Source organism: Pongo pygmaeus, chromosome X (assembly GCF_028885625.2).
Source record: "Pongo pygmaeus isolate AG05252 chromosome X, NHGRI_mPonPyg2-v2.0_pri, whole genome shotgun sequence".
Taxonomy (NCBI): domain Eukaryota; kingdom Metazoa; phylum Chordata; class Mammalia; order Primates; family Hominidae; genus Pongo; species Pongo pygmaeus.
In genome coordinates this window covers 114,195,199-114,221,997 of record NC_072396.2, presented here as the reverse complement: position 1 = coordinate 114,221,997, position 26,799 = coordinate 114,195,199, and the positions used below count along the sequence as shown (strand labels likewise).

Below are 26,799 nucleotides of genomic sequence, written 5' to 3'. Positions count from 1 at the left end.
GAACATACAGATCACATTCTCTGATTACAATGTTATCAAGTTAGAAATCAGCAACAAAAAGATGACTTTTAAAACATTTAGGAAAAAACTGTTAATCCTTCTAAACAACCCATGAGTTAAGAAAGCACAATGGAAATTCCAAAATACTTGGAACTGAGCAATAACAAAATGTTATAACATATCAAAATTAGTGGAATGTAGCTAAACATTAGGTAGCAAAAATTATTAACCTTTTAATTCATATAGTCAAATAAGAAAGTCTAAAAATAAATAAGCTAAGCATCCCACCTAAGTTAGGAAAAGAACAAGAGACATAACTCCAAAGAAAATATGAAGGAGAAAACAGATTTTTAAAATAAGCAGCAATTAACAAAATAGAAAACAAACATATAATAGCTCCATCAACAAAGCCTCAATTATTTCCTATAAAAGATAAATAAAACTTACAAACTACTGGTGAGATTGATTTTTTAGTAGCAAATAATAGTATGAGAGAAAAGGAAGAAATCTTTTAAATATCTGTAGTGTTTATAGTTAAGAGACTATTATCAATTTTATACCAATAAATTTGAAAATTTAGACAAAATGGTCAAATTCCTAGCAAAACATAAAGACACTGACTAAAGAAAAATACAATGTCTGAAAATTCCTATAACCATTAAAGAAATTGAATCAGTAGTCCATAATCTTCCCACAAAGACAATATGAAAGCCCAGATAGTTTTATAGGCAAGTTCTAACAAACCTTTAAGAAACAAATCACTCTGATCTCATGCAAACTTTTCCAAAGTTTAGAAAAAGAGGAAGCAGCATTGGCCAATCCATTTTATGAAGCTAGCACAAACTTAATAAGAAAACCTGACAAAGGCAGTATGAACAGTGAAAACTAGAGACAGATTCACTCACAGATTTATTTTATTTTATTTTTATTTTTTTTTTTTGAGACGGAGTCTTGCTCTGTCACCCAGGCTGGAGTGCAGTGGCATGATCTCGGCTCACTGCAATCTCCACCTCCCGGATTCAAGCGATTCTCCTGTCTCAGCCTCCCGAGTAGCTAGGACTACAGGCACACACCACCACGCCCAGCTAATTTTCGTATTTTTAGTAGAGATGGGGTTTCACCATATTGGTCAGGCTGGTCTCGAACTCCTGACCTCAGGTGATCCACCCACCTTGGCCTCCCAAAGTGCTAGGATTACAGGCGTGAGCCACCGTGCCCAGCCCACTCACAGTGTTTAAGAATACCATGTAAAATACTAGCAAACCATATCCAGGAACAATAAAAAAGATAATACATCATGATCAAGGTGACTTGATTCCAGGAATACAGAGACAGTTTAATATTAGACAATCAATCAGTATAATTGACCACACTGAAAGACTAAAGAACAAAAGCAATATGATCATCTCAACAGATGAAGAAAAAGCTTCTGATAAAATGCAACATCCATTCATGATTTTTTAAAAATCTTAGCAAACTTAGAATAGGAGGGAACTTCTATAATCTAATAAATAATACCAAAAAAAAATTATAGCAAAGATCATACTTTATGATGAAGCACTGAAAGCATATCCTTTAAGGCAGAACACAAGATAAGAGTTGCCCAACATTGTCACTTGTATTAAGCACTATACGGGAGGTCTCAACTAAAACAGTAAGTTGAGAAAAAGATATTAAAAAAAAAATAATGGCCACAAAGGAAGAGACAAAGTTCTCGTTATTTGCAGATTATGTACGATTGCCAACATAAAGAACCCAAAGAATCCTCGGATATATTAATTATAATTAACTTAAAAGCATTTAGCAAGGTTGCTGGATACAAAAATGATGCACAAAGATCAACTGCATTTCTAAAGACCAGCAGTTACAAAATTACAACATGTTAAGTTAAAAAAGAAAACCGAAGGACTAGAGACTCAACCAAGCAGTTGGTTAAGTTTATGGGCTCTGAACTGCCTAATTCTAATCCGAGCTCCACCCCACTAGCTGTGTGACTGTAGGCAAGCTATTTAGTTGCTCTGCACCCTACCTTTTAGAATTCTTGTGAGGATTAAATGAGTTCATGCACATAAGGCACTTAGGACAGTGCCTGGCACAAAGTAAGGGCAAAATAAATGTGAGCTGTTACCATTACTGTGAGGAAGTAAGTAATAGGCCTATTACCCGCGGATCTGAGGTTCTAACTATTGGACTCCAATACATCTCCAGGGTAGATAGTCAGGGAGCCACAAACTGCTGTAAGAGCCAATGAAACTTACCCATGTTTTCCCGAAGGCTGGGCACTGAACTCCCACACCCAGCATACAGCTCATTACTCACACACCCTCTGCCGTCTACAGAGTAATTAGTAGAGGAACACGCCCTTTTCTCTGGAGATTTCCGCCCCAGTCGTACCAACTCTTTAACAAGGAACAAAAGTCAACAACTTCAAGTTTCCTGTGAGGATGAAATCCAGAGTTTCTAATGACTAATCTCCATCGTCAAAAGAAAAGGCAAACCTCAGCCCCTTCAGACAGCTAATGCCAGGAGAAGTTCATGAGGTATTAGAAGAAAGGTTGTTGTTACTGGCTCTATTTCTTGGGGAGCAAGGAGGAAGACTGTAACTAATATTTTCTGAATACCTAATATGTACCACACAGTGTTCCCAGAGCTTTAGAAATATTAACTCACATAATTCTCTAAATAACTTGAAGAGGTAGATAGAATTTTTAGCCCCGTTTTACAAATGAAAAACATAATGACAGTGATTGGGTGACTTGCCTAAAGGCACACAGCTCATGAGTAATAGAAATTAGCTTTGAGCTCAGATCTAACTCAAAAGCCCTATGCCAAGCCAGAAGAAGAGAAGAAATACAGGAGGCTAGTTTGTGAAATGAATGAGGGTCGTGGGTGTAATGCGTGTGACGCTGAGTATTTCAATTCTCCTTCTTACTGAGACCAGAGGCCAAAATTAGAATGGGAATGCAAACAATAATTATGTGAATAGAAAACTGAAAGGCAGCAAACCAGCGGGGTATCCAAGTTAGTGTTTAGGAGGTACCCATTTCGTGGCATGACTGAGCAATATTAAAAACAAAAACAAACAAACAAAACAAATACTGCCACACTGTGGCCTCATCTCACTCACTCTTTTTCTGAAACCCAGGATATTCATGGCAGGAACATGCAATTACATGAGCTTACCCAGACCTAGGTGAGAATAAGGTAAAATCAGATTGAGGTGCAGGGTTGGCAGCTGAAGAACAAGATGTGTGTGAAGCTTGGGTTTTGATGCCATCTGGTTTTTAACTCCTTCTGTATAGCAATATTGTTGGGCTTTCTAACTCAGCTGCCCTGATACCTGAGCCCACAAGTGATGAGCATCCCAAGGACTCTGACCTAGGACCAGTGAGCAGAATGCTTGACATTTGTATAGCATTGACTGTGTGCCAAGCAGCACTGCCATCAGAGCCCACCTGTTAGGGCTTCTCCTTCCTGTCCCAAGGTAAATAATTTTGTTCCTTCTAATAGCAGTACCTAGTCTATTCTGCCTTATAAGAACCTGGAGACATATGTGAGCCAGCAGGAGAGGAGGAAAGAGCCTGGCTTTGGGGACAAGCCCTCAGAGCCTTCCCTGATGCAAGCTGATATACAAACCATCCAAAATAAAGGCCACTGGGTTCAAGAACACATATGCCAACACACACACACGCACACACACACCCAACAATAACAACAACACAAAAATTTTAAGATCAAGCCTACCATTCTAATAGTATTAGATTTTGTAGATTATTAACCTAGTGTTCCTGAATACAAGATCTTTTCACGACACACAGATAAATGAATGATACCATACACTAGACCTAGTTATGTATCTGCCTGCTCGTAAACCCTGCAAGGAGATAAAAGTTACATGTATAATCTGTTGTTTCAATTGCTTCTCTTCTAGAAACCATCATCTCCCAAGGCCCTCTTGTAAAACAGAACACAAATTTTACTAATTCTCACACAGAGCCATAAAACATGGCATCTCATATTTAAGTGCCCTGTTACCCTTCAGCCTTTATTCAACGTTTACCAACAGTTTTAGAGACTACAAGCCCTGAAATTAAATAACAGCTACTTTAAGAAAGCTAGAGGCCAGGCACAGTGGCTCACAACAGTAATCCCAGGACTTTGGCAGGAGGATCATGTGAGGCCAGAAGTTCGAGACCAGCCTGGGCAACACAGTGAGACCCTGTCTCTACAAAAAAATTTAAAAATCAGCCAGGTGTGGTGGCATGTGCCTGTGGTCCTAGTTACTCGAAAGGCTGAGGTGGAAGGAAATCTTGAGTCCAAGAGTTCGAGGTTACAGTTGAACTGTAATTACACCACTGCATCTAGCCTGAGTGATAGAGCAAGACCCTGTCTCAAACAAAAGAACCAAACAACAAAAAAGGAAAGCTAGTACTTTCTGATGTTAGCAAGGAGCTTGCTGAAAAGAAAAAAAAAAATGTTTCATTATAAATTCAAAAGGGAAAACAGAAACAGTGTGTAACTGGCTAACTGACCCATCCATCATGAACTATGTATTCTCTCCACATTTGTGTTTCTAATGCATTGTGTCCTTCATCCAATTCTACAATTTTTCCATTCTACCAGGAAGTAGTAAATGAAGACAGAAAAGGTCTTAGATACCATATGGTCTAACCCTCTCATTTACAGAGGCAGAAACTGAATCTCAGAGAAGGGAAGTGACTTACTTGACAAATGCAGGTGACTGGCAAGCCTCTTGATACAGTCCACCCCACAGTGGAACAGAACTATAGGTAGAATGCTTCTCTTTCGACCATTTCTTTAAATTGGCTTGCAGAAAATTGGCAAATGGTTCTTCGTCAATACAAAAATATAATTGGTAACTTATTTTCATGTTAGGCTCTATTAGCCTAACAGTAACAAGTCAGCCGGATCTACACATCCATACCAGCTTGGTCACTTTCTAGCTGTGTGACCTTGGGTATGTTACGTAACCTCCCTGACCCTTATTTTTCTTATCTATAAAATGGGAATGCAAATAATAGCATCTATTCCACAGGGTGCCTGGCACTTGGTAAGTGTTCAATAGATGTTAGTGGTGACTAGAATTATACCCTAATACTAACTGTGTGGGGACAGGGGTCTGGAAGGAAGAATACCTCTACCTTGAATTATACCTGAATCTTCTGAGAAAGCCCCAAACTTGGATCTAAATTTCTGGCTTGGGAAGCAGCAGGAGACAAGGTCAAAAGAACCAGCCTGATGCTAGTATCACTAGGAACTGGCCCCACTCCTCTAATTCTCAGGCCCACCCATAAGGACAGGCACCTCTTGTCTTTAAGATGAGTTTCACAAAAAGGAAAAAAAAAATGAGGAACTGAAGTAGAAAAGTCATAAACACACTGAGCTTGGGAAAGACCCTTAGGAGAAGTAGAAAAGTGCCCTAATTAGACTAGAATCAGTGGTTGTTTCAGTAAAGGGAAAATTAGCCATCTTTAGAACTCTTGGGCTTGAGCCAGAGGTAACCAGTGCTGGCCCTTCCCACTCAACGTTTTAAGAAAGACTAAAATTTAACCTCCCCTCCCCCAAACCATAAGGAGGCCTGGAGGCATAAAGCATATCGTTAAAGTTTTAACATGGGCCATTAGGTTCACCTGTCCTTCAAGGGCGACAGAACAGAGTGTAATAGGACCTCAAAGGGTAAGGCCATATACACCAGCCTTGGCTCTGCCATTCCCAAGTGGTGTGACCTTCAGCAAGCAGCTTTCTGCTCTGGGCTTCTTTCTCTATCTGCAAAACAATGGGCTTGAACTTCAGGAACTTGAAAGCCTCTCTGATCTCTAGCATTTTCTGGTCATAAATTCTGTACATACTTGCCACCTAAAAATACAGTAGTCAGACTGTTAATGAGCCTTGATAATAAGTTCCCTGGGGGCAGAAACCACATCTAATACTTTTGTATCTCTCTAGTACGACTAGGCTTGGAGTAATTGCTTAATACATGTTATGTGATCTAGATTCACCACACAATACCTAACATATCATAAGCTTTTTGAATGCCAGGCAGTTCTCCTCAAACCTCTCTCCCACCAGACTTTTCAAATATGTCAGATTTTACCACCGCTGGGTTTTTTAATAAAAAGAAGCATTGCACAAAGAAACAAAGCTCCTTGTCACATCATGTGACGATCAAATACCTATATGCCAGGCACTCTGCTCAAAAGGGGCAGATATGGGTCCTAGTGCTGGCACCCATCCTACAAGCTGTATGATTCAGGGTAAGTCTGAAAACCTATCCCTGAAAAAGGCCCAATAAAGGTAGTTACTATTATTGAGAATCTTACTTCTTAGATCTCTCTTGACAAGTAAACAACTAACTAGCAGGCAATGGAACTAACACTTTACAAGCAGTCCACTCCCAAGGCTTTGGGAATACAGAGGAGGAAATAACTATATTGAGATATCACTCAATACACACACACACACACACACACACACACAATTTCTAGTGGTCAGTTTAGGCTCAGAACACATTTAATCCAGTCTTCTCAACTATTGATTCCTAACCCTGGCTACAGATTAGAATCACTTGAGGAGTTTTTTCTTAAATGCCTATGTCCAGGCCCCAAGTGTAATCAATTATCTAAGAACAGGGTGTGGGAGCAGGCATTGGTTTGTGTTTTATTATCTGCTGCCCTAGGTGACTGAGAGATGCAGCCAGGGTTGAGGAGTCTGACCTCCACTGTTCTCCATCTCCACTTCTAGTCCCAAACTTAGCGGCAGGTCCAGATGACTTAAAGGCCTTCAAGGGCTCACAAAAATTCCATTTCAGTCACTCACCAGACTATTCTCTGAACCAGCACAATAAGTCTGCTACTGCCAAAACATTTTTTGTAACCAAAACATAAACAAAAAGGAGCTTTCTTAACCTACCGTTAGAGAAGGCGATTAGCTAGTCCAGCCTAGTCCCCAATCATTACATGTATCAGAGGCTTAATTGGCCTGAGATCTCATGCTTTTCTGGAAGCTTCCCTACTACTAAAATTGGTATTTCATTTGTCCCTTCTCAACTACCCTGCTCCCCGCTTCACACTGATGTTTCCTCATAGCAATGAGTGTCCCCTTCCTTCTCTCTCTGCAGCTCAGCACTGAATCTCACACACACACACACACACACACACACACACACACACACACACACAAACACACACACAGAGATTTGCTTTTTTAATTCCTTCTTAATCAGCCCCTGCCTGCCTCTTGGCCACTTAGCTACTCTTCTACTTATCCCCTGCCTTTCCGCTGAACTTCCTGGCAATGGGATAACTGCCTCATTCCAGCCATAATCTCTCCATGCCCCCTGCCTCACCCCCACCAGCCACACAGACAGCAAGGCACCTGTGGCACAGCCTCCAAAACACATGATGTTTTCTCAGTTGCCAAATGTTCTCTCGTGAGTTGGCTTCCTTTGTCCATTGAATCTTTTTTAGTAAAACTATTCTCACAGGCTGCCAATCATCCTTTCTTTATTTAAATAAGTATTTCTCTTAATTACTAAAGAAATCTATACTAATACCAAATTCAAATAATACAGAAATGTAGTCATTAAAAAATGAGAATTCCCCTCTTTCCCTAATCACTCAGGAGTAAGTGCTATTTAGTATACATTCTTGCAGATTTTTTAAATGTGCTCATAAACATGCACATATGAAGGGGCTGCTTGGGCTTTTTTTTTTTTTTTTTTTTTTAGAAAAAGGGGTTTCTCTCATACATATGGTTCTCCAACATTTTTGTATTTTAGCAATATGTTGTGAATAACTTTGAAAGTGAATTCAGACATCAGCCTCCTTTAAAAAGCTATACTATTCATTGGCCAGATTTACCATTCTGCTATTAATGGGCTGTTTCCCAATGTTCTGTATCCACCAACACTGATGCCATAAATATTCTGGCATGCAACTCTTCACACATTAACATTTGTAGAGTAAATATTTTAAAGTGGGTGGGGTGGCTGGCCACAGGGACCAGCCTGTAAACACCAAGTCTAATTACCTTCTCTCAGGTCCTCCTTGGCCTCACCCTCTACATTTCATGACATAGAGGACCAGCTCCCTGCCTTCTGAAACTCCTTCCTCTCCTGGATCTCATTCCACTTCCTGGATGGCTGCTCCATCAGAGTCTTCTTTCTGCTCCCAAAGGAGACATTCCCCAGAATACTTCTTTCTCTTCTCCAGCTTGCATGATGCTCTCCTCTTCTCCTCCTTTATCTTCTCAAAGCCAATACCTCCTAAATCAACATTTCTAGCCTTCACCACATCTCAATAGCCTGCTGGACAATCCATCCTCAACATCTCAAACATCTGAAAATCAACAAATCCCAAAATGAACTAATGACCTTTTCCTCTAAGCCACAGTTTCCTCATCTGGAAAACAAAGGGACTGGACTAGACTTAATTTTTAAAAAATTAGGAGTCTAGAATGTACCAAAAGCTGTGGAGGATACAAAAATTAATAAAAACATAGACCTTACATTCGGGAACATACAATCTAAGGAGTAGGGAAGATACACAAACAATTACATAATACAAGGCAGAATAACATGCTAAAATAGACAAGAGAGGCTAAATCTGGCTTAGAGGCTTGAAGACAGCTTCACAAGAGGGAGTGTTTGGGCTGAGCCTTGAATGATAACTAGCATTTCAACAGGAAGAGAAAAGAAAGAATATTTCTGTCTAACAGTGCAGCATAAACAAAGTATAAACTCAGAGAAGAATGGAAGTGCATGGTGCTGGTGGCTGGATCAGAGAACACATGGAAGAATATACTAAATAATAAGGCTGAAAAAAAAGGTTGGGACCAAAATCATAGAAGATACCGAATCCTATCATAAGGAGATTAGGATTACTGTACAGGCTTTATCTATGTGCCATCCCTAGTTTATATATTAATACCAACTCTGACTGATTGATAAGTGGCTACCTAGAATGCTATGCTAAAAAGATTTTAAATCTACTTGGACTCTCCCTGGGAAAGCGTGCCTACGATTGATTAGCACAGTCGACCAGGGACAATATAAAGTGTATTTATCTATGTGTTTACCATCCCTGATGAAGGCATTAAGGAGTTATCGAAGGTTTTGAAGGAAGGGAATGGCATGATCCAACATGTATTTTACTTCCATCATTCTGGCAGTAGTGTAAACGGTCGAGTAGTACATAGAGTAAAGGATAGAGTAGTGTAAAGGATAGAGGAGAGAAGATCAATCACAAGGCTGCTCTAACAAGCCAGGTGATGATGATGACAGTGATAAACAACAACATGAAACAGGGCAGGGGAATCAAAGAAGAAAAGGAAGAGAAATGAAAGAGATCATGAAAGGCAGAATCAAGATGACTGAGACTATGATGATGAAAAGGAGGAAGGGGGGGAATTGAGATGTATCAAGGTTTCTAGGGATTTAACCCAAGTCACTGGATGGATTGTGATGCTGTTAAATAAGATAAGAGTACTGAAGGAACAGTATCACAGCAGTCCTTCCTTTTCATTCCAAATCCCCCAACCACTTTACTTAGGATGCATGGCTTTCAAGCCCTCTTGAGTACACTGGGAATAAAAAAGCAGAATCTACATTGCTTGATGGCCCCAACATTTATATAACCCTACATATAAACCTACCTTTCTCCCTTTTGCCAGGCTACCAAGGAAATAACCATCGATATCTGATCCTAGAAACAGGGGGCTAAGGAATGTTTAAATGTTCCTGCTCTCAAGACGTGATGATTGTTCTCATTTTGATAGCACTTTCTTATATTCACAGCACATTCATATATTCACAGCACATTCACATACCTTATTTCACTTGATTCTCATGTTTACCCTATAAGGTAAGAAGGGCAAAGATCATCTCTGTCTTACAGATGATAACAGCCATACTCTTATTTATTAAACACTTGCCATGCACCACTATTCTAAACACTTCACATGTAGTCATGCATTTAATTCTTACAAGAATCCCATAAAGTAGATACTACTATTAATCCCCATTTTGCAGATAAGAAAACAGGCCCAGAGGCTTTAGGTATACTGATCTAGCAATAAACAAGAAAAATAATGAACTTGGAAGACCTCAAACAAAACAAAACAAAACAAAAACCATGCCTAGATATGTCAATTAACTTTCCCAGAGTTGCACAGCTAGAAAGCAGCAGAACTGGAATTTGAACCTGACTAGTCTGGCTCCAGAGCCTGCACTTTTAACTACCACACTCTATTTCTTATTATATAAGAAGACTGAGGCACAGAGAGGCTACCTGAATGGCCAAAGTTACTCAGTTTTGTCAACCAGTTAGTGATGAACCTACAACCAGGAACCAGGTCTGGCTAACCCTTAATCCAGTGCTGTTTCTACTACTCAACATCATTTACCAAGATGAACTAACTTCTACTACTGGGCTGACAGATTATTCTGATGTTTTTCTTATTTGGCCTTTGTCACCTCTGCTAGACTAAGGTTCTAATTTTGATCCCTTGCCCTGGAGCCCCATACAACTGTTTACTAGGATCAGATGCAGGCCTCTATTTGGAGGCAGGAAATGATGGCCTCAGTTATATCCACAGCTGAGTGGGTCCCATTTCCAAACAACCAATATCTGCAAGCAACCCATACTGGCTCTACATGCAGGCTCATTGAGCACACACATCCCTGTGAACTGCCTGTCTAGGGCAAACAGCAAGTAATGGTGACACCAGGGCCATACTCCTCTGTGGAAGACAGGAAGCAAGGGCAGGAAAGTAAATTGAAAAACAGTTGCTATACCAGCCAGGTAAAGAGGTGGCCTGCAGACCGGGCGCAGTGGCTCACGCCTGTAATCCCAGCACTTTGGGAGGTGGAGGCAGACAGATCACCTGAAGTCGGGAGTTCAAGACCAGCCTGACCAACATTGAAAAACCCCATCTCTACTAAAAATACAAAATTAGCCGGGCATGGTGGCGCATGCCTGTAATCCCAGCTACTCGGGAGGCTGAGGCAGGAGAATCGCTTGAACCCAGGAGGCGGAGGTTGTGGTGAGCCGAGATCACGCCATTGCCATTGCACTCCAGCCTGGGCAACAAGAGTGAAACTCTGTCTCAAAAAAGAAAGAAAGAAAGAAAGAAAGAAAGAGGTGGCCTGCAGCCAGCAGATCCTCACTTTCAAGAAGGCAATAAACAATGATGCTCAAAAAACACAAGATTTCCATTTCTCTAATAGTGAGCAAGAAGAAAAGTCTAGTTCCTTTCATGCCGGAAGGTTAAGGATAAAAGGAGGCCATGTGTGGTATTATAGAGAGATACTGAAATGGGAGTCAGGAGGCCCAGCTCTGCTTCTATTTAGCTGTGTGACTTTGGGCACATCACTTCACCTCTCTGGGTCTCAGTTGGCTCATCTGGAAAACAAGGGATGAAGGAGAAACAAATTAGTTGATCTCAGAGGTTTCTTTCAGCTCTGATTTGATATCACTCTGCCATTTTAACAACCTGAGAAAGTACAGCTAGAACATCCAGTGCCTATAGTCTACCAAAGGGGAAATCAGCTAGAAGCAAAGAAAAGAAGAATTAGATAAAACAGGCCAGGTGTGGTGGCTCACTCCTATAATCCCAGCACTTTGGGAGGCTGATGCAGAAGAATCGCTTGAGCCCAGGAATTCAAGACCAGCCTAAGCAACATGGCAAGACCCCATCTCTACAAAAAATAAAAACATTAGCTGGGCGTGGTGATGCATGCCTGTGGTTCCAGCTACTTGGGAGGCTGAGGCAAGAGGATCGCTTGAGCCCAAGGGGTCAAGGCTGCAGTGGGCCATATTCGTACCACTACACTCCAGCCTGAGCGACAGAGCAAGACGCTGTCTCAAAAAAAAAACAAAAAATTACATGAAACAAAAAACAACCTTTCTGGAAGGCTGCAAATGAGGTAACATATAGGCAGCAGACTAAGCACCATGCCTAAAGCATAACTAACGTGTATTCAAAAATGTTACAACTGTTATTACTACCACTCCTCCCTTTTCTGAGAGTGTACAAAGATAACCAGAAATTATCGTGAGTTTTCTCCTAAATTCGACTCTTTTTTGCCCATCTGGCCCTGTTACACATTTCCAGCGTTTAAAAGGCCTAAGGGAGGTCCTAAATGAGCAGGGGCACCAGCTGTCTTTAATGTCCATGGACAGTTATAACTGAAAAGCAAGAACCTAACCTCAAGGAAAGAAGGGAAAGAGAAAATACAAGTGGCAAGAGCCAGGATTAATCCTCCATTCACTGCAAACTGACTGTGGAAAAGGGGGATGAAAAAACAACAGGTGCAGACCACAATGTACTTTGCAAATTGTTTTTCAGGACAGACCCAAAGCAGGGAGTAAGACATTTGGGAAGATGATCCTAGCCTGGTTTCCATGTGCGTCCATCTGAGCAAACACAGCACTGGCTGTGAGATATGGCCAAACACTACCCAGCCGGTCAGGAGACCCTGTGACACGGCGGGCTTCACATTCTTCTCCACAAAGCTAATGCAGCCTTGGCCTAAAGGCCACCCCTGACTCCGATGACCAAGACAATACCCTCCTGAAATTCCCCACAGGGCTGGGGGTCAATCAGTTCACTTGGCTGACTGGCCAGAAACCCCACATGCAAGCAAGGAAACATGACCTTGGCTTGGTGCTAGCTTGCAGGGCTATTCTGAGGAAAGGTGAACTTGAAAGCAGAGTAAAGTCAGCTGCCGCGCAGCAGAAGGGAGATCCAAATGTAGAGGCGGCCCCTTTCCTCAGGGTGCCAACATTCCCTGTGGGGCTGGGGGTCCAGGAAATAGGGAGAAATACCCACATGAAGCAGCAGCCAGTAGCGGTGACAGCCCAAGGGACCAAGTGTGAAAGCGCTGCTGATAATGAGGCGCTTGTGCACATGACTCTGAGCAACATTCCCGCAGGGTGCAGAGAATAAAGTGACAGGCGCACACACACACACACACACACACACACACACTCAAGTTGCTGGAACTTAAAAAAGGAAACTCTTAACAAATGCAAACCAACAATGAACAAGTGCTGATACGAAGAGGACCCTTTGTTACAATCTTCCCTAGCTCTTAGAATGTGTGAACTTTCATAACTAATTTCCAAGCGCTGCTGTTTATTTGGGTTGCTGTTTGTTTAGAAATGCCCTCTAAACCAGCTCCTCTTCCAGGAACCAGGTCATAGAAAACATGACCTTAGCTTTCTCAATTCTCCCACCTCCAAGACTAAGAAACAGCCTTCTTACCCACAATGCTTGGGAATATGCCCAGAGGCCTTCCAATGGCCTTGGCAGGATACAGCACAGCCCCCACATCCCAAGGCCTGAAATCACATGACCAAGGTCTAGGCCCCAGAAGGCTGCTCTTAAAGGGGTCCTTCTCTAGTGGTTGATGGCTTAAGCCCCAGACCTCAGTCTTGAAAATGAGGCCCCAGAACAAAGTCTTGAAAAGGAGGAGAGCTGGTCTTAAGGAGAGAGGATTACCATATCCCGGAGATATAAGAATAATTGTTTTTTTTCTGTCCATTTGCTGATGCGAAAAGCCAAGGCACAGTGAAGTCTTCTCCTGAAAGCAGCACAGTTTCCACTATACCGTGCTTCTCCTTCAGCTAAGATACTTGTTCACTTGAAACCTGCCTTTCACCCAGGAACTCTGGGGGTGGCCCCTTCTCCTCCAACAGTTACCCAACTCTGGTAATAGTTGGCACTGGAGAAAGTTGCACTCCCCTTAATCAAAAGAAATAAATGAAAAAGTAAAAAAAAAAAAAAAAAAAGAAAACAACAACAAAAAACCCATTCACCAGTCTATGCCCACCCCATTCCCCCAAGCTCACTGCCTTCATACTTCTGTCACAAACTCACTGGTTTCCTAGACTACCAATCTCAAGAGAGTTTGCACCATGGAGCCAGCCCATTGATAAAGAGCAGTAATAATTAAGCCAGCAGGTCCCCGGAAAGCTAAGCTTCCTAACAATGAGAGCCACTTTCTAAATTCTTTAAATCTTAGAGATGTAAGAAGAGTTGCCATTTTAAACAGAATCACCCAGTCACGCAGAAAGGACTGGATAATTTAAAGTACCTTCGCGTTACCCACAAACATGTCCTTAATCCTCAAACAGCCAAACAACCCTGTCCCGCAGAAATTATTACATGGGTGCTAACTTCATGGAACCAATACCTTTGTCCACTGCATGAAATTATGATGCCAGGGAAGATTTTCCTGGAAAAGCTTTCCTGTATCAAATCCCTACCATCTCATTGCAACAACAGGCACCCAGGCTCGAAGCAGCAGCCATAGTGAGAATGATGATGGCTGTCATCATCACCCTCACCATCTTAGTTGCCGACATCATTGTCATCATCATCATCGTCATTTAAATGTATTGAATGTTTCTTATGTGCCAGATACTATCTTAAATGCTTTATTAATATTTTCTCATTTTTCTCACTTAATCCTCACAACAACTCTGGTAATGTTCAAGTTTGATCATATCATTTTATGAATGTGGGAACACAGGCTCAGAGAGGTTAAGTAATTTGCCCACAGTTACAGAGCTAGTGGTAGAATTTGAATCTAGGCTTTTACCACCCTAGAGCCTGTACTCTTACCCAATACACCACTATGATCTTGAAATGTTAAGTAATACTATTACTATTAAAAACTGCTAACATTTATTTAGTGCACACAATAAGCCAGAAATTCTGCTAAATACTTGATTTAAATTATTTTATTTAACCCTCACAACAACCCATTATTCCCATTTTACAGATGCAGCTAAGTAACATGCCTAAGGTCACATGGTGATGGAGCTCAAACCCAAACCCAGGAAATGTGGTCCAAAGGCTCTATCCACCAAGCTGAACTTGCATTAGGAAAATGAAGCATTTCTACTGCCCTACTTAAGTCAGGATCCTCGCTGTATCCCAATCCAAGCCTACAATGTCCTAGCAAGAATTTGGCAACTAAATGCCAATGAGGAAACTTATCTGGCCCTGATGTGTACACACCAGCCACTCAGATCTGATTAGCGTAGGAAAAGAAGATCAAAACTCTTTATAGAAGTCTCTCTTTACCCCATTTTCCTTCAACCTGATTTCTGAAGAGAACACCTGACTACCAGCCTTTTTGTGCTCTGCCCAGAACATCTAATAAGTGTTTACCCAGGACTCCCAGAGTCATAGTTAAGGGCCTTAATGTGCAATCTGGCTCTGCACCTTATTTAATCAGCACCTGAATGAAATGTCTCTTTGCTTGCAACAGCCAGAGCACAGTCAGTCAGAGTCTTTCTGCAAACACAGCTGGTCGATTGGCAAAGACAATTCAATTCACAGGCAAAATACACCCTGACTTTATACCACTACTGGCATGTGATGGACATGGGGAGACTGAAGGCACTGGGCTAGAATTAGGATGGTACCATGCTTCCTTTCCCCTCCAGATGATCTCACTCCTCCCTCTCCTACCCACCTAAACACATGGCCACAGGGCAGAGCTTGCAATGTTTTCGCCAAACAGGCCAATCCTGTCTGACCTCCTGGCTCCTGCAATCCATTCCCTTCCCTCAACACCACCCAGCTCAGAATAAAACTCATATTATCCTTCCTCCCTCTGCCATTTCCTCCAGCAGCTACTAGACAGGAACCAAAACCAATCAAGAGATCCCCCAAACCCTTCCCTTCAGGATCTCATGCTGGTAACAGGTCCAAGTGCCTTGATGCCCATGAACTGACAGATGTACAAGCATGCCCTGTGTAGCCAGGAAAGAGCTGAGTAAACACAGAGGACTGACTGGTGCCCAGAAGAGGGGTCCTCCCCAGGCCTTCAGATTAACTGCTGCATCCAAGCACTGTGGAGGGAGATTTACATTAATATGAAACCCTGGGGGTCAGCATGTAGGGTGGCAAGGCATAGATAACTCCGGTTCTCCTGATCAGGGGCTTTAGGGGGAGAGAAGAGGCCAAAACCTGAGCAAGGGACATGAGAAATGACATCTGCGTAAAAACACTAGACACAGTCTACCAATTAGATATAATGTTAGGGTAACAAGGCCCTTTTTTAAAACTCATCCTCTCCCTGATGCCCAGTGAAGTCTGTCCACTCACATTTCAGTATGAACCTCTGAAATAAAACTGCTTTCTTCCTAATCCCCCATGGCTATCATCTCCTCTGATGAGATGGGCATTTTGAATTATAGAAAGGATTGTTTTGGAGCTTGCAGTACTCTGGAAGAAGGCAAGCTTGTGTGGGGTGGATCAGGTGGACAGACTTGGAAACAGGAAAGAAGAGATATGAAAAAGAAAGGTAGAAAGATGGCACCACATTTCATTAGTGCTGCTGTGGACTTTAGAGCAGCAACTATCCACAAGCCACTAAAAAGCATCTACTGGTTGCAGGTGGGATGCCTGCTATCTCATTTCTCACATTTAATGTCTGTTCACTTACCCCAATGTTCTGTGCCTCTGTTGTTGACAGTGTGGGCCCTCCTTGGGACAGCACAGAGAACACAATTTTCTATCTCATCCCCTATCGAGGATTCAAGGGCATCTGCAGTTCGCTTATCAACAGCCTAGAAATGACAGAGCATTCCTAGAGTTTCACTTAGTTGGCCAAGGGAGAAGTAAGACATCTACCCCTGATAATAATAAGCAAATAATTCCAGGTTACAGTTGAGACACTTTTCTGTGAAGGAGGAAGCAACTCTGTGAACTTATGGTAGGAGCTCTCAAATTGAGGTCAAAGGCTCACAGGCATTAGAATCATCTGGGAGTTTGTTATAAATGCAGATTCCCATCCTCATCCTAGACCTGCTCAGAATTGCTGTGAAGAGAGCTAGACATCTACATTATAACAAGCTTCCAAGGGATTCTTTCACAAATAAAGTTTGATAATCACTGCTCTCCACATCCATCCTCTTCCTGTCTACTTGAACCCTGGGTAAGTGACCAGATATTAAATAGGAGAAATGGGGAGATAGCACATAGCCTTTGCACTTATTGTTTCTTATGCCTAGAATTGCTTTCCTTCCTCCATCACCCAATGAATTCCTACGCATTCAAGTACATTTATTGAGCACCTGCTAGAGCCAGTCCCTGTTCTAGGCACTAAGAGAACAAAAACCAAGGGTCCTTGCTTTCATGGAGCTAACATGAGCCAGCTCAAATGCCACCTCTTCTAGGAAGCTTTCCTTAATTGCATTAGGGAAAAAAAAGACCCCCGTCCTCTATGCTTTGTTCAAATCTGTTACTATACATGTAATGTTGTAATTTAGTTCATCTATTTCCTTGTCCTTCTCATCAAAACTGTGAGCAAAATGAAGACAAAGGCTACTTCTTTTTTTTTTTGGTTTTGTTTTTGAAAGTACATCAGCAATGACTGCTTCTTATTGCTCTTTGAATCTCCAATGCCTGGCACCAATGTTTGGCACACAATAGGCATTCGATAAGTATCTGTTGAGTGAACCCAAGAAAAACTCCCACGAACATTTAAAACAAGAGTCCTGCAAACAGAGAGTTAGCATGCAACAAACCATGTGTCAATATTCCCTCTTGTTAGTCCCTGCAGATCTTAGAGACTGGAAGGTGGGGGGATATAGAAGGACTGGAGGGATATATTCCATATATCACTGGAAGGTAATAAAGGTGGCCTGGTTGAAATACTCCATTGACATAACTAACAGTCACCAAACAAGCCACTGGAACTCTGTAGCTACCTTAAAACCCTCTTCACAATAACTTGGGGCCCTTATCCTCTAATCTGAATCACACTATTTAACAGGTATTGAGGTGGTGCCAGAACACTTAATGCCTTGCCCACAGATCACCCAGACTCATGCTCAATTAGGATGGGCACTGAAACCAACTTCCCACCTAATTACTTCAGCCACTAGATAATGTCTCTAAAAGTGGGGTCCAAGGTTGACCAGCATTAGAATCACCCAAGAGCTAGTATAAATGCAGATTCCCATCCTCACCCTAGACCTGCTCAGAATCACTGTGTAGAGAACAAGGTATCCGCATTATAACAAGCTTCCAAGAGACTCTTTTACAAATAAAGTTTGACAATCACCGCTCTCCACATCCAGAGTCTCTTCGCATTCACTCAGCCAGTTACTGGCAGGAGAGGAGCACCTGAGACAAGACATTCTCAATTTAACAAAATATATGAAAGACCAGGAGAAGCAGAGAAACCTGGCTCTTCATTTCAATGAGGCATAACAATGAGGTATCCAATGAAAAAGAGAAGAGGGGAGAAAAAGGAAAAGTGAGTCTCTGGCTTAATAACATTTTTTATTTATATGATATTAAGAAGCAAGAAAGTTGGCATGTCCAAGAGATTAAGATCAAGATCCAACAGTGTAATTTCCTGATTGGGAGAAAAGCAAACAGACACTTTGGGCCAAGAGTAGAGATTCTAATAACCAGCTCTTTGTGATGGAAATTCTACAAAAAGATGTGTAAGCAGGAGCTGAGATTGCCTCACTCCTGTGGCTATTTCAAAAAACAGGCAGAAATAATTTTTTTTTTTTTTTTTTTTTTTTTGAGACAGTCTCACTCTGTCGCCCAGGCTGGAGTGCAGTGGCGCGATCTCGGCTCACTGCAACCTCTGCCTCCTGGGTTCAAGCAATTCTCCTGCCTCAGCCTCCCAAGTAGCTGGGACTACAGGCGCGTGCTACCACGCCTGGCTAATTTTTTGTATTTTTGGTAGAGAGAGGGTTTCACCGTGTTAGCCAAGATGGTCTCAATCTCCTGACCTCGTGATCTGCCTGCCTCGGCCTCCCAAAGTGCTAGGATTACAGGCGTGTGCCACCGTGCCTGGCTGGAAGATTCTCTTAATAGGAACATAGGGCCACCAGTGGAGAGAGAAAAAAGGAAAGCAAAAAGTCAGTTCCATCAATCAGTCAGTCACCATTATCCAGGTACACATTAAACAATTAATGTGCATATACAGGATTATATTCAGCTCTGCAAAGAGTTACAAAGGAAAAACCCACTATTTCTTTACTTTAAAAAAGTGTTCCCACTAATGGTGGAGAAACATTAAAGAAACATGCAAAAAAAAAAAAGATCTGGCCAAACACAGGATTACCTACATGCATACAAAGGTATTCATTAAAGAGCCCAACATTCTGACGTGTATTCAGATGGCTGGGAAAGGACAAAAAGTGTTACTGGAGTCAGGTCAGGCTCCTATGGAAAGGTTTCGTAGAGGAGAATCTTCAGGGGAGTATTTACAGAGGGGGAGGAAACTAAAAACAAGTCCCACAAAGACTGAAAAGAAGGTGGCACATCTGTGGCAAAGAAAGAAAAATTCTGTGAGCTTGTGGATCATCCACTGAGTAGGGGCCAGCAACATACTGTTATTTAAAAGCAAGCTGAGTTGTATTAACAGGTGCAAGGCATGAAAAGACTGGGAAAAAAAATATTTCCTCTCTGCTTGGTGTGGGCTGGACCTCTGGTAAGAGTTACAGTGTCCAGTTTTACATGCCATGCATCAGAAAGGTATCCAGACACAGGCAAGGATCCAGAGAAAAGTAACAAAAATGATTAGAGGAATGCCTTCTAGAAGCTATCAAGAAAGGTATAAGGAGTTGAGCTTTGTCGGTTTCTGAGTCTGAAGTTAAAACTATATTGGTCATCTGCCATCTTTGACCAGTTTTGCCCAGCTTCTCTGCTTAAGTGACCACATAATTATTCAGAGAATTCAAATGCTTCATTTCCATGTGGCCCGTTTCACAGAGAAGACTGAGATAGGAAAAGGTTAAATAGTTTGCTGAGGTTCCTGTAGCAAGCCATGAGCAAAACTAGCATCATAATTTTAAATCCTGGGGCTGTCTGTGGGTTGTTTAATTCACCGATCCACAACACCTCTCTTTATATGGACGCCCCCAATGACTGTAACAACGAAAGATGGAAAAATTCTCTGCAAATTTCCCTGGGGGGAGAAATAAACTAAAAAGGAATGTCATGCCTCACTAGTGAAGCCCATATAAACATCATCCCCTTGTATCCCCCTGGACTGATGACACAGGACGCAGTCCATCTGATAAGCTGTCAGCAGATGGCTGGATCCCTTATTGTACCCATTACCCACCAACGTCAATTCCAAGCAGGATGATAATCAGTGCTCCAGACAACAGATGGAGAATGAGGAGGTGTGTCTGGTCTGAAGTCAAGGGGGAAAACAGAAAGCCAAGTTTCTCAAATCCATCAGGTTTTCTCTAAAACAAATTCATCACATAACAACTGGAATGCAACAGTGTGTATTCAGTGAGCTGCAAAGGGTTTCACAAAAAGCTCAGGACTTTCTGAGTGTGTGTCATTCTACACTTTTAGCAAGGAGAGAGGAAGTAAGAAAATCAAACAGTGAACCAAAAGCGGGTAAGCCATATTTGGTTGAAGTTAGATTTCTAATATATTGTAAAGAAGACAAAAAATCAAATAGCTACAGCAACTCTAAAAAAGGATGGGATTCAGTGTTACTCACTAAAAACCAACAGCTTGGGACTAAGGGGTCAACAGCACCAATTATTCTTTGCCAAATGTCCAGCCTGGATACAGCCTGCCTTATGCGCATAGACATAGAGGGTTAAACTGCATATGCTGCACTCCACCAAGTTCTGTGCCTAATCAGGAGATGTTGGCACAGACACATAGAGAACCAACAGGAATTGGACAATTAAACAAGACATCCCAAATGGGATCTTTTTCTTAAGTTTCTAAGACAAAGACAATATAACTGGACTCAAGGAGGGTAAAGGGCCACTAAATTAAGACCACCAGTCTTTACAACAATCAGTCAAACTATCTAGCATTTTAACCCTTCTGTTGAGAAACTGTAGATTTTTAAGACTTAAATAGCTATGAGAATCTCTTCCTAGCCCAGATTCTCACTGTGGCAGCTCAGTTCTATAGCCACCTGTGCCACTAACTTACTGGGTGATTTTTGGTAAACAGTACAGTCACTCCATAAATTCACTCCCTATCACCCATACATGCCAAAATCATAAGCAAAAAGGGACTAGCCATGCTTGAAGAAATACTTACTGGTATAATTGATAGACACCACTGATATTTAGTAAGGGGTTTAGCAACCATGTGGTAACCTTGGTGCTTGCTGATCTTGAGAACACTCAAGTATCTCTGGCTGGAGGCTTAGCTGTGAGATAGTGCTAGGTCAACCATACATGCCTGTATCAGTCTACAGTCCCAGGACACATTTGAGAAATCAGACAAGGCCAAAAAGAAATCTGACAGGACGAATATTAATCAATAACAGAACTTGGACACAAGTACTGCCCTTCCTTATGCTACTAAAGTTGGCAGTCACCCAAAGGCAGCATGGCTATGATGACAGCCTGTGTAACAAGGCCTTGGGAATGAATATTTTGCAGACTGAAAAATGAGAGATGGGGAGACTAACCAATTTCCCTCCAACTTATCTATTTCCTGGCCTAAAGCAATACCTCCCTTGTTACAAACTTACACTGACTCTCTGAGGAAGAAGGCCTTTTTATAAAGCCAAAACTGAGTCATGCTGTTGAGAGACACATATCAGACATGTCTCTGCTAAGCTATCCCTTTCACTTCAGCTAATATCTCTCTTTCCTTGTTAGGACTTCTAAATTCCACAGAATTTGCCACTACAACATAGCCTAATTCAGCTAGTTCACTTGCCAAACATTTCTTTGTACATAGTATCTCGTCTTTGGAATAAACACTGTGGCAGGAAACATTTTAACATCCCTTTCTCCAGGCCTAAGCTAAAAGTAACAACGTATATGAAAGTACCTTATAAACAGTTAAGTGCTAGATAAATGCAAGGTATTATGGTATTCTGGGTATACATACTATCATTGGTCATTGCTGCAACCAAGTCAGAAAATTATTTCCAACCATCTGCTGTTAATTTTTTTTTTTTAGGACTCATCAACTTTTAAAAATCCATACATTCCTGCTTCCCAGGAAAAGCCATATGGAGGGTATAGAAAGTTGATTAATCAGAGGCTAGGTCTCCTGGTACGCCAGGGGTTACTATTTAAATGATACAAAGCAGTGATTTAGGGGAAAAGGGCAAAGAAGCATAATTCTGATGGGGCTCAAGAACTCCTCGGCATGGCTCTGTTCCATGCCCCCATCCTAAGGCTTCAGAGTCCTAAAGTGCCATCAGCCTCTGCATGTGTTCCCAAGCATGGCCCTGGGGAGACACAGAGAGAAAACAATGAATGGGGACTGGCCACCCAACTTCCACAGAGAAGAAACTAGCTTCCTTTTTTTCCACATAGGAGGTCAAAAGCATTTCAGAATAGCTCTCTGTTGCATACCCATCTACGACTTATGGAGACAAGAATCACATAGACTGTCAAGAGCTAGGAGGGCAACTCTGCCTCATTTCACAGGTAGGCAAACTGAGGCCCAGGAAGAGTACTTTCTCCAAAGTCACACAATGAATTAATGCCAGCACTAGGTCTCCAGAGTCTTCTAAGAGCCTCTAAAAATCTTGCTTCTAAAAACCATGGTGTTGCCAGTCTTGACGTCATCACATCAGCCGCAGCTCCAGTCAGGCTGAATTTAGTCCTTTGTTGACCTTCTAGATATGTGATTGCCAGAGGCCTCAAGACCACTTTGTAGAAGATGCACCCTTTGACCCTTACCACCTGCCATCCTAAAAAAGCACTCCTGTCCCGACAGCCTCACACAGCATCGGCTGAGATGCGTTGTTTCCTATCATTAACAAAAAGCCCATTCATAAAAAAAGAAAGAAAGAAGACTGGCTCAAATTTACACAGAAGGTCTAGCTGGGACAGCCCTAGACTTCCTGTGAATGGCATCACTTCCCAAGAAGCCCTCTCTTAAAAAATGCTGCCCACTCCAGCCCCGATGCTTACAGCCATCCAATCAAAAACAGCCGCTTTATTCCAAAGTTATCCATACCTTCTTACCATATCCGCAAGAAGGGAAGGGGCTGGGGTCATTCACCACATCCAGAAGCCTGCAATCAAATGAGTTCCTAGTATCCAAGCCATGGGTAGAGAGTGTGGTGCTCATCTGCCTGAGTCTTCCCACAGGACTGCCCCACCACCCACCGCCACCCTCACTTTGGGGTTGACAGCTTGCAACCTCAAGGTGGATGAGTTTGCTTTCCAACCCAGGCACTAATTCATCTTTTGGCTGCAAGCAAATGACCTGCCATTCCTAAACCCCTCCAGGCCTGTAAAATGGAGACAATAATCTCAACCTCCTGCCCCATGCTAGGCTGTCACAAGTCTCCAAAGAATAACCTTCTACAAACATAAAGGCAGTAAAGATGCTAATGACAGGTTTCAAAACTGCCCCTGAATAAAACACACCGGGTTTTCCATAGCCTGAAATCTAAAAAAGACTGATTGCTCTCCCAGTCTCCTCTTCCTCCTCCTCCATGATTTTATAGCTTTAGAACATCTCTCCACACAGGCTGAGTACAGACAGTCTCACTCTTGGTCCTCACCCAGATTATTTTTATGTATCTGGCAACTTGCCTTTTCAATCCCATTTGTTTTCCTTAGCACCGCTAATGGGTGGAAGTCGAGGAGGTAAAGAAATCAGCTTCCTAAGCACCCTTGGACTATGACCACAGGAGACAGAATGACAGTAATAGGATGGAGAGGTTCGCAAAAAAAGAAATACCCTCTCACCACAGTGATCACCAGCCCAAAGTTCACATGTCAGCCTGGGGACCTGCTTCAGAACTCACTTAGTAGGAGCTTGGTGCTGCTCCAATGCCTCAAAATGCAAAGGCAGACCTCACTCTAAGAGCATACACTCCCAAATGAAAGAGTCATTAAGAGAAACCTGTAAAAGTATTTCCCCAAAGTACCACAGTGTAGATGAGAAAGTTTATGCGACCACCTCCAGGAAAGAGTGTCACCAGGCCCCTGGGAAATTAACTACCACAGAAGGTAAGGGAGCTGGGTCATGGTCCACTGATGTGATTCAGAAAGGGCACCTGGCTGGGACTGGACTTCCTGCTTGTGAAAGGCCAGGGCACGGCAGGGCTGGGCTGGAAGGGAGGGGCAGCCAGGGTGAGTGCCAGTCGTTCCTAGGGTTCAGGCACAAGGTTCCTCACCTCCACTGTGGGGCTGACGCATTGTGCAAAGGTGAAAGAAAGCCAAACCTGAAATCGGCAGAAAGGCAGCCACTCGTTGGAAAATCATTTTTAAGGGTCCCACTGCCCGCCGGGATGAGGTGCTGTACACTATGGAGTGTCCTGAGCACATAAATGACTCTTATCACTTAGGCTGCCCAGGAAAAAGTCAACAGACTCACATGCATCATGGTGACCAGGTGACAGGGGTTGAGCAGGTAGATGACGGTCTTGGTGGCGAACTTAAAGCCCACCTCCACCCCGAAGGTCAGGCACAGGGCTACTAAGAGCAGATTCTTGCTCAGGCTCTCCTTGCCTTCCTCTGGCCGCTGGGTCACCTGCTCTGGCTGGCTGCCAGGGCTACCCCTACCGTCCTCCTTCGTCTGCCTCAGGATGTGCCGCAGGGCCACCAGGATCTCCAACAGAGCCAGGGTCAGGACCACCACACTTTCCAGCAGCCGCTGCTGCCAAGAGAGGAAGGCAGCACAGTCGGGGCCCCCATTGCCTGCAAAACTGGGGTCCACGCCCCCATAGAGCCAGTCCAGGAGACTCTGGTAGCTATACCGGGACATGATGCAAAGTGGTTCCCCTTGACCACAGTACAGGAAGCAAGAGTGAGATGGAACACAAGCCCAGAGGGTTGCCCGGGTGGTGGACCATGTAAGGCGGGCACACCCCCACAACCCCCCTCCAGACACCAGGACACCGAGAGTAGGGGAGGGGAAGCTACACGCAAGGCCCGGGGTAAAGTGCTGGCTCTAACTTGTCCCCACGGCTGTCTGGGGGAGCCCCCCGCGCTTCTCCAGTGGCCACCAACGAGGCAGGGTTGAAAGGAGCCGTTGGCCAATCTAAAAGGAAGGAGAGGAAAAAAAAAAAGGTCTCAAAGAGGCAATTGCACCGGGAATTAGGAAGCGGGAGGGGTAACTAGCGAGGGAAGAAAACGGGAACGGGGCAGTGGCGAAGCAAGCAGGGGTCAGGGGAAGCCGGAGGCCGAGAGGGTCAGGGCGGGGGCCAAGGAGACCCGGCAGTGCTGCGGCAGCGAACCGGGAGCCAAAAGGGGTCAGAGCTAGGGGACACGCGGAGGCAAGGAGAGGAGCTAGCGGGGCCGGGCAGGCGGGGAGGGCGACGGGGATGGCAGGGACGCCGGACTCCTCGTCTCACGCACTCGCCACAGAGGGATCTCTTACTCCTGCAACCGCGTGGCCGTCTCTGCCCCCAGCTAGCAACTGCGCCGCCGACGGGCCCCTCCAGCCAATTTAGAGCCGTCCTGGTCCAGCCTCCCGCCCCCGGGTACACCCCCGAGCCCCCAGCTCCACCCTCCGGCCCCAGACGCCCGCCCTCCCGGCAGCACCACCCCCAGCCAGCGGCCCGCCCGGGACCTGCCCCCCTCGCGCAAGCAGCGGAGGGAGGAAGCCAGAGGGAGGGCGGGAGGCCGGGCCAGCCGGGAGCTGGACTAAAGCTGGCCCCTGGACTAAAGCCGGCCCCCTCCCTCCTCCCCGGCGCCGCAACCTCCCGCACCTCCCGCCCGGCCCCGGGGACCGGCCGCCGCGCCCCTCGGGGCTTCACTCACCGGCAGCTCGGCCCGCGGCCCCGGATCCGGCTACTGCTCCGCTCCCGCGCTCTCGGCGCCGGGCGCTCGGTTCCCCTGGCGGCCGCCGCCGCGGCGCACGGCTCCTCCTCCCCGTCTTCCTCCCCCTGCAGCAGCCGCGCTCGCTTCCTCCTTCTTCCCCTCCCTCTCTCCTCCCCCTCTCCGCTGCCACCGCCACTGCCTCCCTCCTCCCGTCCAGTTCAGCTCTGGCCCCACCACACGCCCTCGGGCCACGACTACTCCTCCTCGCCTCCTTCCCTTTTCTGCCTCTGGTACTCCCCTCACCCGTCCACCATTCACACCTCCCACCCTCCGCAGCTTCGGCTCTCCCTCCTCCTCCCTCCTCCGGCTCAGGCTCCGCCTCCTTCCGCCTCCTCCCTGGCCTGCCTCGTCTTCTGCACTCGGAGCCTGCACGCGTGCACAGCCACCCTCCTTCACAACCGTGAACAGAATTCGCCCCCTCGGTGAAGCCCTGTTGACTGGCTCCGCCTCCCGCGACCTGGTTCTCCAGGGCACTTCTTTCTATACTGGACACGTAGTAGGCACTTAGCTGGCCCGCACTAACTTCTTGTGCAGCGAATAAGCCTTTCTAGTAATGAGCAGCTTGGCTTTGGGGTGTGTGCTGGGTATGGCCGGCTCCTCTTCGCGATTCCTCCTTTCTGCCACGACTCATGCAAGACCAGAAAGGCATCTTCTCTCCCCTTTCTAGCCACAGCCCCACTCCACACTTAAGTGCCTAGGACAGGGGCTTCATTTCCCTGCTCCTCCACCTCCTGCTCTGATCCAGTATTTTCTCTCTACCTCTTGCCACACAGACCACCCCTGCCACACCCTCTCCCTCCCCCACTTCTCCCCACCCCACTTCTCCCCTTTCTCCTGACAGGCCTTCAATGGTAGGCCAGTGGGAGGAAGGGAGGCTTCTCGTGACCTCTTTCCCTCCCCCTCTTCCCCCCTTCCCCCTCCCGAGAGCAGTTACTTCCTAACCTATGCGTGGAAAAGCCAGCCAGGACTATATGAGTGTGGAGGAGCAGCTCTAAGCCCAAAACCTGGATAA

General features: G+C 44.4%; 1 protein-coding gene across 9 annotated transcripts in view; it reads right to left on the bottom strand.

Annotated features, from left to right (window-relative positions):
* TMEM164 (transmembrane protein 164) overlaps positions 1-26,070 on the bottom strand; it is a 182,069-nt gene extending 155,999 nt beyond the window's left edge. Inside the window, exons 1-3 of one of the 9 annotated variants that reach the window (XM_054473161.2) lie at positions 25,728-25,899; positions 24,921-25,005; positions 24,340-24,621 (exon numbers count right to left, since the gene is read on the bottom strand). In XM_054473161.2, the coding sequence (XP_054329136.1) occupies positions 24,340-24,348 (9 nt within the window). In that variant the 5' untranslated portion in view covers positions 24,349-24,621; positions 24,921-25,005; positions 25,728-25,899. Of the gene's footprint in view, positions 1-8,049; positions 8,634-24,339; positions 25,006-25,322; positions 25,423-25,727; positions 25,900-26,047 lie in introns of those variants that run through there. The other 8 variants (XM_054473163.2, XM_063660279.1, XM_063660278.1 and 5 more) reach the window with 8 other exon arrangements.
* Positions 26,071-26,799: the final 729 nt, after the last annotated feature.